A 16,252-nucleotide genomic window follows, 5' to 3' on the forward strand; every position below is an offset into this window, starting at 1 on the left:
AGTCTGAGGTCCTGAGTGCTCTGGTGCATGTATTTATCAAGGATCTATCTGTACTTTGAGCCGTTAATTTTTTCCTCGATCTTGACTAGTTTCCCATTCCCTGCCACTGAAAAACATCCCCACAGCATGATGCTGCCACCACCATGGTTCACCGTAAGGATGGTGCAAGGTTTCATCCAGATGTGATGCATGGCATTCAGGACAAAAAGTTATATATTGGTTTCATCAGACCAGAGAATCTTGTTTCTCATGGCCTGAGAGTCCTTTAGGTGACTTCTGGCAAACTCCAAGCGGGTTTTCGTGCCTTTTGCTGAAGAGTGGCTTCTGCCTGGCCACTCTACCATAAAGGCCTGATTGGTGGAGTGCTGCAGAGATGGTTGTCCTTCTGGAAGGTTTTCCCATCTCCACAGAGAAACTCTAAAGCTCTGTCAGAGTGACCATCGGGTTCTTGGTCACCCCCTGAACAAGGCCCTCCTCCCCCGATTGCTCAGTTAGGCCGGGTGGCCTGCTCTAGGAAGAGTCTTGGTGGTTCCAAACTTCTTCCATTTAAGAATGATGGAGGCCACTGTGTTCTTGGGGACCGTCAACACTGCAAACATGTTTTGGTACCCTTCCCCAGATCTGTGCCTCGACACAGGTGGACTCCAATCAAGTTGTTGAAACATCTCTAGGATGATCAATAGAAACGAGATGCAGTTGAGCTCAATTTCGAGTCTCATAGCAAAGGGTCTGAATACTTATTTATATAAGGTATTTCTGTTTTTATTTTTAAAACATTTGCTAAGATTTCTTAACTTGTTTTTCACTTTGTCATTCTGGGTTATTGTGTACAAAATACAATTTTATCAATTTTAGAATAAGGCTGTACTGTCTGTATGTGTGGGAAAAGTCAAGGGGTCTGAATACTTTCCGAATGTACTGGTTCAGAGAGCAACTCAGATTATTAATCCTGGAAGGTTGTTATGCTAACCATGTATGCAGTGACTTTTTGTACTTTTTTAACATTTTCTCCTACATTTTGTGATATCCAATTGGTAGTTAAAGTCTTGTCCCATCGCTGCAACTCCCGAATGCAGTGACACAACCTAGCCCTCCAAAGAGATAAACATTTAAAACATAATGGAAATACAAAGATATGGGTACAACCCCAACCTATCTATTACCTGAAATGCAGTTGTGCTCAATGCTTTAGATGATTTAAGATAATATATACTTCTATTAATCCATAAGAGATGGAAATGTGTCGTCTGCGTTTTGCCTAACCCCTCCGATACACACACACACACACATACTAATGCTGTGCGATTAGTGCTTTTTGAGGTTGGTTCGGTTACATGAGAAAGAAATTCAGATTTTTTTGTTTAAATCATTTAAAAAACATTAAATATGTTATGGAATAATGACATTAAAATGATTTGTGAGTTTCCCTCAGCCATCACCTGCCTTTTTGCTGACACTGACAGTTGGTTGAATGTTGTAACAGAATAAAACAATTAATAAAAACCCCATGATGGTAGTGAATGCCCATTACTGCTTATCACTTATTAATCATCATTTTTTCAGATGACCTACTTTACTTTAATACTGTACAATATTTCAGTTGTGTATATTAGTTTATTATTTTTCATTATTTAAAGTCACCATCTCATCTCTGCTCAGGTAGTAGGAGCCAGCCAGACAACCATCAAACGTTATCTCTGTGCTCCCCATTGAACGAGTCATAATATTTAGCTAGGCTAGTACTGCAGTAGCTAGCTGGCTGACTGAATCATTTTTCAAGTTGGTTCTTCGAAGTAGATAAGGCATATTTTCACGACTGCTTATTACCAATAACACAACAATCAATTGGGTAAAGCTACCTCACAAAATGTCTCAATTCCTATATCCGTTGTTTTGTTACGTCATTCCTCTCATATGGTCTGTGCGTATGTGCCACAATTGATTATGGTCATTGAAGTTAATTACCACGTTTCTGTGCTGGACTTGGTTGAATATTTGCCTAATGAAAACTACAACGTACAATCAGCCCAGCTTTCCATATAGTTCTTGATTTAATAGGCTTATTTGACATTGCAAACGACTAACAACTGACTGATCTACAAATCACTTTGCATCAGAAATAAACTACTCATTATTTGTAGATCAGTCAGTCAATCACCATTCACCCACAATGCATCATGGATTTGATGTTCTCAAACATGGCCAATTTCTCTTGTGAATGATTTGATTTCTCTCTAGAGAAACGGTGTGTTGAGCACACAAAAAAACAGAACTAAATGGAATTAATGTTATTGTACCGACGTTGGTCAATCAGTTGTTTAATAAAAAATATATGAATTGCTCAGCACTAACACATACACACATTAGGTTGGAGAGACTGGAGCATAGGGCAGCTGTAAAGGGGGCTCAATGAGCAGTTTAGTGGGTTAAGTTCCTTGCTCAAGGGAACATCGGCAGTAGGTGGCACCTGAGATATTGATGCCAGCAACCCTCTGGGGCTACCGCTGCCCCCCTGCTGCCCCCATTGTATATGGGTGTAAAATAAATATGTAATTTTCCATCTCTTTACTAATCAGAGGCATGTAAAGTGATGTAAGCTGAAACAGGTTAACACAAAGTTGTACTATAAGGACACAAATGCCCACGTTGTTGGTGAATCACCATGAGAAAGACCTCCGAGTGGTATAAGGCAATATTAAACAAATTAAATGTGGGTAAAACAATTTCTCTGATAGTTGTGTGAGTTCTTCATTCAGGACTGTATCCATCACAGGCACAATCCCGTTTAGACTGTCTCTCAGAGTACCACAGCAACAGTTGGGCTATTGGGAAAATCTCCCTCAATTCAGCAATTATTTTAACAGTCCCAGTCAAAATGCATGGGGAAATTGCAGTATCAGTGTTTGGCTCTCATTCGTTGTGACAAACAGCCCACAGGCCAGTCAAATTACAACCCTACCCCCTAATGATCAAGCCATACATCACATAGCTACCCAACTGGCTCATTAATTTAATTGGTTGACAACTCAAGCCCGCCCAAACTACCATCAAACCTCTGGCATTGGACCTTTGCCATCTCTCCTCCCATTGTAAATATGCCAACAACCAACCTCCCTCACACAAAGACGTAGTGTATTGCATATCAAATACGTTTCCTACAGTCGGCTACAGTATGTCAGCATGTTACTTTTAATTACCACGTATCGGTTCTGAACTTGTTTGAATATTTGCCTAATGAAAACTACAACTTACAATCAGCCCACCTTCTCACATAGTTCTTGACTTAATGAGCTTATTTGACATTGCAGACGACTAAAAACTGACTGATCCACAAATCACTTTGCATCATAAATAACTACTCATTATTATTTGTAGATCAGTCAGTCAATCACCATTCACCCACAATGCATCATTGATTTGGTGCTCTCGAACATGGCCAATTTCTATTGTGAATGATTTAATCTCTCTCTAGAGCAACGGCGTGTTGAGCTCACAAAAAAAAACTAAAAACTAAGTGGAATTAATGTTATTGTACCGACGGCGGTCAATCAGTTGTTTAATAAAAAAAATATGAATTGCTCAGCACTAACACATACACACAAACACACATTAGGTTGGAGAGACTGGAGCATAGGGCAGCTGTAAAGGGGGCTCAATGAGCAGTTTAGTGGGTTAAGTTCCTTGCTCAAGGGAACATCGGCAGTAGGTGGCACCTGAGATATTGATGCCAGCAACCCTCTGGGGCTACCGCTGCCCCCCTGCTGCCCCCATTGTATATGGGTGTAAAATAAATATGTAATTTTCCATCTCTTTACTAATCAGAGGCATGTAAAGTGATGTAAGCTGAAACGGGTTAACACAAAGTTGTACTATAAGGACACAAATGCCCACGTTGTTGGTGAATCACCATGAGAAAGACCTCCGAGTGGTATAAGGCAATATTAAACAAATTAAATGTGGGTAAAACAATTTCTCTGATAGTTGTGTGTTCTTCATTCAGGACTGTATCCATCACAGGCACAATCCCATTTAGACTGTCTCTCAGAGTACCACAGCAACAGTTGGGCTATTGGGAAAATCTCCCTCGATTCAGCAATTATTTTAACAGTCTCAGTCAAAATGCATGGGGAAATTGCAGTAACAGTGTTCGGCTCTCATTTTTTGTGACAAACAGCCCACAGGCCATTCAAATTACAACCCTACCCCCTAATGATCAAGCCATACATCACATAGCTACCCAACTGGCTCATTAATTTAATTGGACACAAACTTGAGCCCGCCCAAACTCCCATCAAACCTCTGACATTGGACCTTCCTGTCTCTCCATCTCTCCTCCCATTGTAAATACGCCAACAACCAACCTCCTTCACACGTACTGTACATCAAATAAGTTACCTACAGAAGGCTACAGTATGTCAGCATGTTACTTTTAATAGGTGTGACAATTAATCTACTACTGAGCATTCATTTTATTTCCTTTTTTGGGAAACACTTTATTTGAGGCTGTGTTTCAAGAAACATGATGAAGTGGTTTTACACGTGTTTAACTTCCTTTCCATAAACAAGCAGGTGCTGTGAACCTCCACACTTTTTTGCCAATCACAAATATTAAAAAAATATCCCAAGATCAAAATAATCATCATCATGGAGAAAATAACAACATTGAGAATGTAGAGGTAAACGACTGCCGTCTATCACCTTTGCTCTGTATCAATGTGTACGTGCTAATTAGCAGATATTCAATTGCTAAAAGCATGTTCACTATAAAGTCAAACTGAATCACATAAATATTCAAAGTTAAGGGGGCTTATGAATCTGGAATCCTCAAGGTGAGAAATTACATTTAAATTTTGCACTTCATTATGCAAAAATTATTATTATAAACTCAGCAAAAAAAGAAACGTCCTCTCACTGTCAACTGCTATTTTCAGCAAACTTAACATGTGTCAATTTTGTATGAACATAAGAAGATTCAATAACTGAGACATAAACTGAACATGTTCCACAGACATGTGACTAACAGAAATTGAATAATGTGTCGCTGAACAAAGGGGAGGGGGGGGTCAAAATCAAAAGTAACAGTCAGTATCTGGTGTGGCCAAGTACTGAAGTGCAGCTCCTCCTCATGGACTGCACCAGATTTGCCAGTTCTTGCTGTGAGATGTTACCCCACTCTTACACCAAGGCACCTGCAAGTTCCCGGACATTTCTGGAGGGATTGGCCTAGCCCTCACCCTCCGATCCAACAGGTCCCAGACGTGCTCATTGGGATTGAGATCAGGGCTCTTCAATGACCATGGCAGAACACTGACATTCCTGTCTTGCAGGAAATCACGCACAGAACGAGCAGTATGGCTGGTGGCATTGTCATGCTGGAGGGTCATGTCAGGATGAGCCTGCAGGAAGGGTACCACATGAGTGAGGAGGATGTCTTCCATGTAACGCACAGCGTTGAGATTGCCTGCAATGACAACAAGCTCAGTCCGATGAGGCTGTGACACACCGCGCCAGACCATGACGGACCCTCCACCTCCAAATCGATCCCGTTCAAGAGTACAGACTTCGGTGTAACGCTCATTCCTTCGACGATAAACGCAAATCCGACATTCACCCCTGTTGAGACAAAACCGCAACTCATCAGTGAAGAGCACCCTTTGCCAGTCCTGTCTGGTCTAGCGATGGTGGGTTTCTGCCCATAGGCGACGTTGTTGCCAGTGATGTCTGGTGAGGACCTGCCTTACAACAGGCCTACAACCCCTCAGTCCAGCCTCTCTCAGCCTATTGCAGACAGTCTGAGCAATGATGGAGGAATTGTGCGTTCCTGGTGTAACTCGGGCAGTTGTTGCCGCCATCCTGTACCTGTCCCACAGGTGTGATGTTCGGAGGTACCGATCCTGTGCAGGTGTTGGTACACGTGGTCTGCCACTGCAAGGACGATCAGCTGTCCGTTCTGTCTCCCTGTAGTGCTGTCTTAGGCGTCTCACAGTACGGACATTGCAATTTATTGCCCTGGACACGTTCACGCAGATTAGCAGGGACCCTGCGCATCTTTCTTCTTTTTTTTTCCCAGAGTCAGCAGAAAGGCCTCTTTAGTGTTCTACGTTTTCATAACTGTGACCTCAATTGCCTACCGTCTGTAATCTGTCAGTGTCTTAACGACCGGTTTTTACAAATTACAGTGCCTTGCGAAAGTATTCGGCCCCCTTGAACTTTGCGACCTTTTGCCACATTTCAGGCTTCAAACATAATGATATAAAACTGTATTTTTTGTGAAGAATCAACAACAAGTGGGACACAATCATGAAGTGGAACGACATTTATTGGATATTTCAAACTTTTTTAACAAATCAAAAACTGAAATATTGGGCGTGCAAAATTATTCAGCCCCTTTACTTTCAGTGCAGCAAACTCTCTCCAGAAGTTCAGTGAGGATCTCTGAATGATCCAATGTTGACCTAAATGACTAATGATGATAAATACAATCCACCTGTGTGTAATCAAGTCTCCGTATAAATGCACCTGCACTGTGATAGTCTCAGAGGTCCGTTAAAAGCGCAGAGAGCATCATGAAGAACAAGGAACACACCAGGCAGGTCCGAGATACTGTTGTGAATAAGTTTAAAGCCGGATTTGGATACAAAAAGATTTCCCAAGCTTTAAAAATCCCAAGGAGCACTGTGCAAGCGATAATATTGAAATGGAAGGAGTATCAGACCACTGCAAATCTACCAAGACCTGGCCGTCCCTCTAAACTTTCAGCTCATACAAGGAGAAGACTGATCAGAGATGCAGCCAAGAGGCCCATGATCACTCTGGATGAACTGCAGAGATCTACAGCTGAGGTGGGAGACTCTGTCCATAGGACAACAATCAGTCGTATATTGCACAAATCTGGCCTTTATGGAAGAGTGGCAAGAAGAAAGCCATTTCTTAAAGATATCCATAAAAAGTGTTGTTTAAAGTTTGCCACAAGCCACCTGGGAGACACACCAAACATGTGGAAGAAGGTGCTCTGGTCAGATGAAACCAAAATTGAACTTTTTGGCAACAATGCAAAACGTTATGTTTGGCGTAAAAGCAACACAGCTGAACACACCATCCCCACTGTCAAACATGGTGGTGGCAGCATCATGGTTTGGGCCTGCTTTTCCTCAGCAGGGACAGGGAAGATGGTTAAAATTGATGGGAAGATGGATGGAGCCAAATACAGGACCATTCTGGAAGAAAACCTGATGGAGTCTGCAAAAGACCTGAGACTGGGACGGAGATCCAACAAGACAATGATCCAAAACATAAAGCAAAATCTACAATGGAATGGTTCAAAAATAAACATATCCAGGTGTTAGAATAGCCAAGTCAAAGTCCAGACCTGAATCCAATCGAGAATCTGTGGAAAGAACTGAAAACTGCTGTTCACAAATGCTCTCCATCCAACCTCACTGAGCTCGAGCTGTTTTGCAAGGAGGAATGGGAAAAAATGTCAGTCTCTCGATGTGCAAAACTGATAGAGACATACCCCAAGCGACTTACAGCTGTAATCGCAGCAAAAGGTGGCGCTACAAAGTATTAACTTAAAGGGGGCTGAATAATTTTGCACGCCCAATTTTTCAGTTTTTGATTTGTTAAAAAAGTTTGAAATATCCAATAAATGTCGTTCCACTTCATGATTGTGTCCCACTTGTTGTTGATTCTTCACAATAAAATACAGTTTTATATCTTTATGTTTGAAGCCTGAAATGTGGCAAAAGGTCGCAAAGTTCAAGGGGGCCGAATACTTTCGCAAGGCACTGTATCTTTGAAAGACAGGGTCCTGAAAAAGGGCCATTTCATTTTTTGCTGAGTTTATGTCTTACTACATTTCTTTCTAGAGGTTTTAAAGAGGTGACAGTAACTCACCATACAGCCTGTTGAATCGACTCTGCGGTCCGACACACACTTGAAGTTCTTCCTGCAGCCCCCGTTGTCCTGGGAACAGTCTCGGACCGGGCCGAAAGACGCCAGGAGATCATCTACTGCCTCAAAGTAAGTGGACATGATGGCCTCCTCCCTATGATGGACAGAGAAGAGGAAGACTGTCATCAATAGACTAATCAGAATAAAGCCTGAGCACTCAGCTGAACATGTGTCTGAGGATGTCCTAATATGGACAACACACTGGCGGTACTTCTGATGTATATGGAGGTTTGGTTAGTTGTACATAAAGAAAAGGAGATCAAATACAGGTGTGTTGAAGTTATTTTGGGGGGGGGATGCTTCAAGGTCCACATATCTATCATAAAGCAAAGGTCTGCTCTGTATAATGTTATTATCACAATAGCCAAATCTGTATTAGCTGAATTTCCTATTCTGGTGACCCTTGTACTTCTGCAAAGGTTATACTAGCACTATCATATTGTTGCAAGATAAATAATACTAGAATCATTCATTTGAATAAGAGAGAGATTGTCCGTTCTGTCCTTGGTGTGCAGTCACATGACTTCTGTTTGGATATGTTGCTGCTGTGCTGTGGTCTGAGGGCAACTGGTACAGATGGAATTCAGCTATTCAAGTTGTATCTTAACTCAATCCCATTGTGGAATCCATCTCCAAAAGATATACTGGGATGTTTGGGCCATTGTTCAGAGAGAGAGGGGAGAGGGAGAAATAGTTGACCCTTGTATGCATTTACATTTACATCATGCGCTGCTGCTACTCTGTTTATCAATTCAATTCTATTTGCTTTATTGGCATGACATAACAATGTACATATTACCAAAGCATACATTGGAGATTTACAATATTGTCAACGTTACAACATTAACAACAATAATCAAGGTTCGATACATTGAACAATAACAATAATATATCCTGATGCCTAGTCACCTTACCCCCTAATACAGTACATACACTATACAATGCCTTTGGAAAGTATTAAGACCCCTTGTTACATTACAGCCTTATTCTAAAATATATGTTTTTGAAAATCCTATGCAATCTACACACAATATCCTATAATGACAAAGCGAAAACAGACAACATTTTTGCAAATGTATATAAATATAAAAAATAATAATAATTTACATTAGTATTCAGACACTTTGCTTTGAGATTCGAAATTGAGCATCCTGTTTCCATTGATCATCATGAGATGTTTCTACAACTTCAATGTAGTCCACCTGTGGTGAATTCAAATGATTGGACACAATTTGGAAAGGCACACACCTGTCTATATAATGTCCCACAGTTGACAGTGCATGTCAGAGCAAAAACCAAGCCATGAGGTTGAAGGAATTGTCCGTAAAGCTCTGAGACAGGATTGTGTTGAGGCACAGATCTGGTGAAGGGTACCAATAAATGTCTGCAGCATTGAAGATCCTCAAAAACACAGTGGCCTCCATAGGGACTGCGACTACCAGTAGTCATAATTGAGAGATCCTTGATGAAAACCTGCTCCAGAGCACTCAGGACCTCAGACTGGGGTAAAGGTTCACCTTCCAACAGGACAATGACCCTAAGCACACAGCCAAGATAACTCAGGAGTGGCTTCAGGAAAGTCTCTGAATGTCCTTGAGTGGCCCAGCAAGAGCCCGGACTTGAACCCGAATGAACATCTCTGGAGAGACCTGAAAATAGCTGTGCAGTAACGCTCCCCATCCAACCTGACAGTTTGAGAGGATCTGCAGAAAAACTCCCCAAATACAGGTGTGCCAAGCTTGTAGAGTCATACCCAAGAAGAATAGATGCTGTAATCGCTGCCAAAGGTGCTTCAACAAAGTACTGAGTAAAGGGTCTGAATACTTATGTAAAGGAAATATTTCTGTTTAGTTTTAATAAATGTGCAAAATATTCTAAAAACCTGTTTTAGCTTTGTCATTATGGGGTACTGTGTGTAGATTGATGAGGGGGAAAAAAACTATTTCATCCATTTTAGAATAAGGCTGTAACATGACAAAATGTGGAAAAAGTCAAGAGGTCTGAATACTTTCCGAAGGCACTGTATATACAAAAGTATGTGGACACCTCTTGAAATTTGTGGATTCAGCTATGCCCATTGCTGATAGGTGTATAAAATCGAGCACACAGCCATGCAATCTCCATAGACAAACATTGGCAGTAGAATGGCCCGTACTGAAGAGCTCAGTGACTTTCAACGTGGAACCTTCATAGGATGTCAAATTTCTGCCCTACTAGAGCTGCCCTGGCCAACTGTAAGTGCTGTTATTGTGAAATAGAAATGTCTAGGACCAACAACGGCTAAGCCGCAAGGTGGTTGGCCACACAAGCTCACAGAATAGGACCGCCGAGTTCTGAAGCGCTTACTACCGAGTTCTAAACTGCCTCTGGAAGTAACGTCAGCACAATAACTGTTAGTTGAGAGCTTCACTATCTGGCAGTTCGACGGACGAATCTGGGTTAGGCGGATGCCAGGATAACTCTAACCCGAATGCATAGTGCATACTGTAAAGTTTGTTGGAGAATAAATAATGGTCTGGGGCTGTTTTTGATGGTTCGGGCTAGGCCCCTTACTTCCAGTGTAGGGAAATCTTTACGCTACAGCATACAGTGACATTCCAGATGATTCTAGACTTCCAACTTTGTGGCAACAGTTTAGGGAAGGCCTTTTCCTGTTTCAGCATGACAATGCCCCAATGCACAAAGCGAGGTACATAAAGAAATTGTTTGTCGAGATCGGTGTGGAAGAAATTGACTGGCCTGCACTGCACAGAGTGCTGACCTCAACCCCTTTCGAACACCTTTGGGGTGAATTGGAAAGCTGACTGCAAGCCAGGCCTAATCGGCCAACTTCAGTGCCCAACCTCACTAATGCTCTTCTGACTGAATGGAAGCAAGTCCCTGCAGCAATGTTCCAACATCTAGTGGAAAGCCTTCCCAGAAGAGTGGAGGCTTTTATAGCAGGAAAGGGATGACCAATATTAATGCCCATGATTTTGGAATGAGATCTTTGACGAGCAGGTGTCCACATACACTACATGACCAAAAGTATCTAAATATGGTATTGGAACTGTGAATAGCTTCTTGTATGTATATTTAGTGTAGCTTCTTACTTGCTCGTGTTCCTATTTCTTATTTTTATTTCTTGTGTGTTCTTGTTCTACCTTATTTAATTTTTGTGCTACATTGATATTGATTGCTGAATTGTTGGGTTTGGAGCTTGCAAGAAAGGCACTTCATTATACTTGTGCATGTGACTTAAAACTTGGAACTTGAAATAGAGGCACACAAACACGCAGAGATAGATAGAAGAATGGATTAAAAACATGCCTTTCTTGAATCAACACTCCCACTTGACTTTAAACCAAAAAAATCTGCGCTGACATTGCTGATAGCTACTTTATTGAGGAAAAATGTACTTACTATGACAGATATGTCCCATCTAGCTATCTTAAGATGAATGCACTAACTGTAAGTCTCTCTGGATAAGAGCATCTGCTAAATGTAAATATAAAATGAAAATGCCCAAGGACACTGGTTCCCTTGTGCAATACTAGAGGCAAGCAACAAAAGCATGCCTGGGTAGTTGGGTGAGATTGTGTCACCGTGTAACGAGCACCAGTTTGTTCAGAGCCATCAAAGCTGCCGTGCTAGTGCCTTTCCTCTGGCCTGTGGTGTTGGGGAGCAGGTGGGAGTCTGCAGGCGTGAAAGTGACAAGGGGGATTACGAATAGTGGCTTTTTGGTCCAGCCGCTTCCAAAGTCTCCTAATGTGTTTGGATATGATTTCCCATGGCCAGAGATCTGGCATAGCACGGGGGCCTGCCAGGGCCTGCCAGCTTAGGTACAGGGGGCTGCCTGATAGGCTGATGCCTGATAGCCCTCTGCTTCACACAGGTGTCTGTGCCCGCGCTGCCCAGCCCACAGGGAAATTCAAAGTCATTAGAGGTGTAACGACAAATAATGAAGCCATCAGCACTCTCTGTGTTTAATCTGAGCTAAGACACAGTGCCATGCAGGCTTCAACATGGTAGTGCTAGGTGGCTGTCCTTTCTTAATTCTATACTGAACATAAATGAAACATTCAACAATTTCAAAGATTGTAGTTACAGTTCATAGAAGGAAATCAGTCAATTTAAATAAATTCATTAGGCCCTAATCTATGGATTTCACATGACTGGGCAGGGGCGCAGCCATGGGTGGGCCTGGGAGGGCATATGCCCACCAATTTAGGAGCCAGGTCCACCCAATAAGTATTAACAACAGAAATACTCCTCAGCATCCCCCCTCCTCTTCAGACGTTCCTGCAGGTGAAGAAGCCGGATGTGAAGGTCCTAACCAGAATGGAAAGAGGAGTGGGAGGCCCCAGTGCACAACTGAGCAAGTGGACAAGTACATTAGTGTGTCTAGTTTGAGAAACAGATGCCTCACAAGTCCTTAACTGGCAGCTTTATTAAATAGTACCCGCAAAACACCAGTCTCAACGTCAACAGCGAAGAGGTGACTCTGTGATGTCAGGGAACTTTAACATTTCTACTAAGGTGATACAAAGTTTTCAAAAGAGACAATAAGGGCATCCATCTTTGCCCGTGCAAAACAATGAGTAGCCAACCACAACGACAATCTGCAGAGAAACACACACCACAATAAGATACATCTTAAGGGGATATTGTTTTGAGCTCCTTCTTTATTGCATTCTTTCGCTAGAAAACAAAAAGCAATCTCGACCAACAGTAAAAGATGGTTTAGAAAAACCTGAAAAATAGGACACCGTGACAATATTGCAGTGTCTTATTTACTGTAGCTATACAGTATCACTGTGACAGACTTGGTTCACCTAGAGTTCTAATTCCAATCAGTATGGAAATGGTATGGTATGTGCGTAAGGAAATAGCTTAATTCTCTGAAATTCACTGAAGCCCTACACATCTCTATATAAAGATGGTGCCCCTGTGGAATGTTTCCACTCTTGTATTCATTAGTGACATTATAGATTGCTAGCAATATGTCTTACTGCTACGGTTTCCTATTAAATTAACACTAGGCTTTCTGGTGATTTCACTGAAGCTCAAATACCCTACAGCTATTAAAACATGTAGTTGACATTATTATTCTATTTTCATCTCTCTACCTCCGCTCTGCTTGCAATAGGAAACACACACAGGCAACACATACACTTGCGCCAAACGCACACACACCCACCCACACACAGCAATTTCCAGTTGGACCACGTGTGAGAAAGTCATTTTGTGAGAAGAGTGTTGAGAGAGAGGGGAGGATGAGTTAGTGGTGAATGTGGCATGCAGGGGTAGGGAGCAATAGTTCATATAGTGGATATCATAATTCATGTGAAGGGTGAATTCTCAATGTATTTGGCCTGGCCTGCCCCCCTGCCGCGTCCTGACTCCCCAGGAAGGATTTGTGGGGAGATAAGGCCAAAGGTCAAAACAAAGGCTTAAATTATGCTGCATCCCCTAATGCACTTCACCTCTTCACCGTTTGCCACTGAGGTGGAATGTAAATAGAGACAAAAACAGTCCTACATTTTAATGAAACCAATATGGCTTCTCTCTGTGTGGTTTTAAACAATGGCAGGACCGATCTCCGAAAATAGCCCTTCATTCATATCCCCCCCCCCCCCCCCCCCCTTAATCACTGTTATGACAAACTATCATTCCGGCCTTACATTCGTCTATGGAAAGTGAGTGGGTACACAATTTAGCAGGGTCAGTTCACGAGGAAGTGCGATCACGCACAATCACTGCAATTAAAATGTTCATGAAGTTGATGCGATGGCAATTTACTATGTATGAAGCTGTCATTTGTGAGGCATCGGGGGTAGGGGCTGATGGCATGTCGCGCACCGGGGCTAATTGAAGCACCGGAATGCTCTATCCATTAAGTTACTAATAAAGCCAACAGGCACCGCCCGCTGGCATTGTCACATACAGCCGCTCTTTACGAGGTACAGCAGCCGCTCGAGAAAGAGGGGAAAAACACATACACACATAAAATGAGTGTCCAAAACATTAGGAACACCTTCATATTGACTTGCACCCCATTTTGCCCTCAGAACAGCCTCAATTCGTTGGAGCATGGCATCTAAAAGGTGTGAAAGCGTTCAATTGGGATGTTGGCCCATGTTGACTCCAATGCTTCTCACAGTTGTGTCAAGTTGGCTGGATGTCCTTTGGGTGGTGGACCATTCTTGATACACACAGGTCACTGTTGAGTGTGAAAACCCCAGCAGCATTGCAGTTCTTGACACACTCAAACCGATGTGCCTGGCACTTACTACCATAACCCGTTCAAAGGCACTTAAATATTTTGTGTTGCCCATTCACCTCCACCTTCCATGTTTCAAATGTCTCAAGTTTCGTCTATACTGATTGAAGTGGATTTCACATGTGACATCAATAAGGGATCATAGCTTTCACCTGGATTCAGCTGCTCAGTCTGTCAGTGTGCATACACACACGCTACAAGTGGGGTTGAGGGCCCCACTTTGTGTACTATTAAGTGGTGCATTAAGGAGCTGACTCCTCAATGTTATAGCAGAGTGTTGCTAAGGAAGAAGAACGGTGTGTTAGCTCACCGCGGCACCGCAAGCCTTGCCTGACAATGTGTTAGGAGTGGAGAGAAATAATACGGACAACATTGCAACATGTCCCTCTGAGGAAAAAAGCTGAGGATTGATGGTCGCTTGTCGCTGGTCGCTGCCTGAATATGCAGTGTGCTTTTTAAAGGCTGGAGACATTAAGTTATTCAGTAGACAACCTTGTGCAGTCTTGTCACAATAACTAACAACATTTGAATTGAGAAGTAGGTATTGTTGTTGTTTCTGTGGCAACCTTATATCATCAGCATCCAATCTCTACCTATTTCAATTCCTTTATACTTTCATGGGTTCGAGATTGGCTGAGGAAAAACCTAACCATCGTTAAAACTGAAAGCCAATGCTTTCAACAATGTTTTTGTCATCTGAATCTTTGTGCTGTAGCGCCAACTACTAAACTGCCAATCAAGCTTTAGTGAGAAATAAATAAGATAAATTAGGCTAGATAATAAAACGAGAGATGAAGAAAGGGTCGATCCACCATTTATCTATGAACGTTGTTGGAAGTTTGAACTCTTTTCTTTCACTTTGGCTCTGAGACAAATCTGGTGCCGTATTACGAGTCCCTTGTCAGCCAACACTCAAACCACCTCAGCTTCTCCTTATGAAAAAAAATATAATGAAAAACAGAATGTGTGAAAAAATACATTGATACTTTCCACTGGGAAAACATGTTAGCTTGACCGGCAGTAGCTACATGTTTGGATGCTGGGACCACCTCTGGCTGCTTAACCAAGCATGGGTATTGAACTCCACATGCCCACTGTGGGGTGAGCGTGAGGATAAGGAACCCCTGTGGGACATGTGTTTTTCATAGAATAGGAACAAAAGTGTATTCTTTGGAACTGGGCCGTGGGGAATTGAGCACACAGGGAGGAAAAACGTGTACAGGAGAACAGACTGTGTGACAGGAAGATAGGTGCCACGCTGTGCTAACAAACCACACTTTCTAGCGCTTTGTGTGTGGCACTCATATCGCATTGGCAATTAAGAGACACAAACAAATAAACAAGTGAAAAACACCTTGGGCATGTGCCAGTTAACATACCAAGAAGCCTCCAAAGTACACACACATGCCACTGAATGAGAACAATGGAATGCATATTGCAAATCCAATTATTTCAAAGGATGAAACTAGATTAAAATAAACTCATTTGGAAAACAAAACAATAAGGCGTCCTGCCTTATGTAACATTCAGCGTCCTGGAATAACCTTGTATGTCAATTTTTGTCTTTTATGTTCAATTTATGTTCAATTTATGAAAAGTTTACTTCTTGGAGATACTGTACAAGGTTTTTCCAAGACACTGATAATATATCTCTTCAACAGCACTTTCCACCAATAATTATAAATGTAGTTATGTAAGCCTTTATAAGAGCTCTTATAAGGAGCCAAAAGTTTTGTGAAAAGTTATTATTATACAATGTGCTGAGGTGTGATGGAAGGGAATGTGCTCATATGATTCAAATAAGCTGTTAGCATTTCTTCTGACACAGGCTGTATCCATACTTAAAATGCCCCACCGCAGCTATCCTCAAGCTAGCTAGTGTTTTAGTGGAATAATTGTTTGTTAAAAAATCTAGGCGGAGCTAGCCACTCTCTGCCTTAATGAATGATTAGAGTGAAACAGCTGCACATCAAGACAGACATCAAGGGGCTTAGCAACTCGGTTTGAAACCCAGTCTGGAGATTAATACTTTATTTT

At 42.0% G+C, this 16,252-nt stretch overlaps 1 protein-coding gene across 1 annotated transcript in view; it reads right to left on the reverse strand.

The window, feature by feature from the left end:
- LOC139388322 (astrotactin-2-like) overlaps positions 1-16,252 on the reverse strand; it is a 472,647-nt gene that overhangs the window by 207,350 nt on the left and 249,045 nt on the right. Inside the window, exon 11 of the mRNA XM_071134926.1 lies at positions 7,897-8,047. Coding sequence (XP_070991027.1) covers positions 7,897-8,047 — 151 coding nt within the window. The remainder of the gene's footprint in view (positions 1-7,896; positions 8,048-16,252) is intronic.

The sequence above is a fragment of the Oncorhynchus clarkii genome, chromosome 29, assembly GCF_045791955.1.
Source record: "Oncorhynchus clarkii lewisi isolate Uvic-CL-2024 chromosome 29, UVic_Ocla_1.0, whole genome shotgun sequence".
In the NCBI taxonomy this organism is placed as follows: Eukaryota; Metazoa; Chordata; class Actinopteri; order Salmoniformes; family Salmonidae; genus Oncorhynchus; species Oncorhynchus clarkii.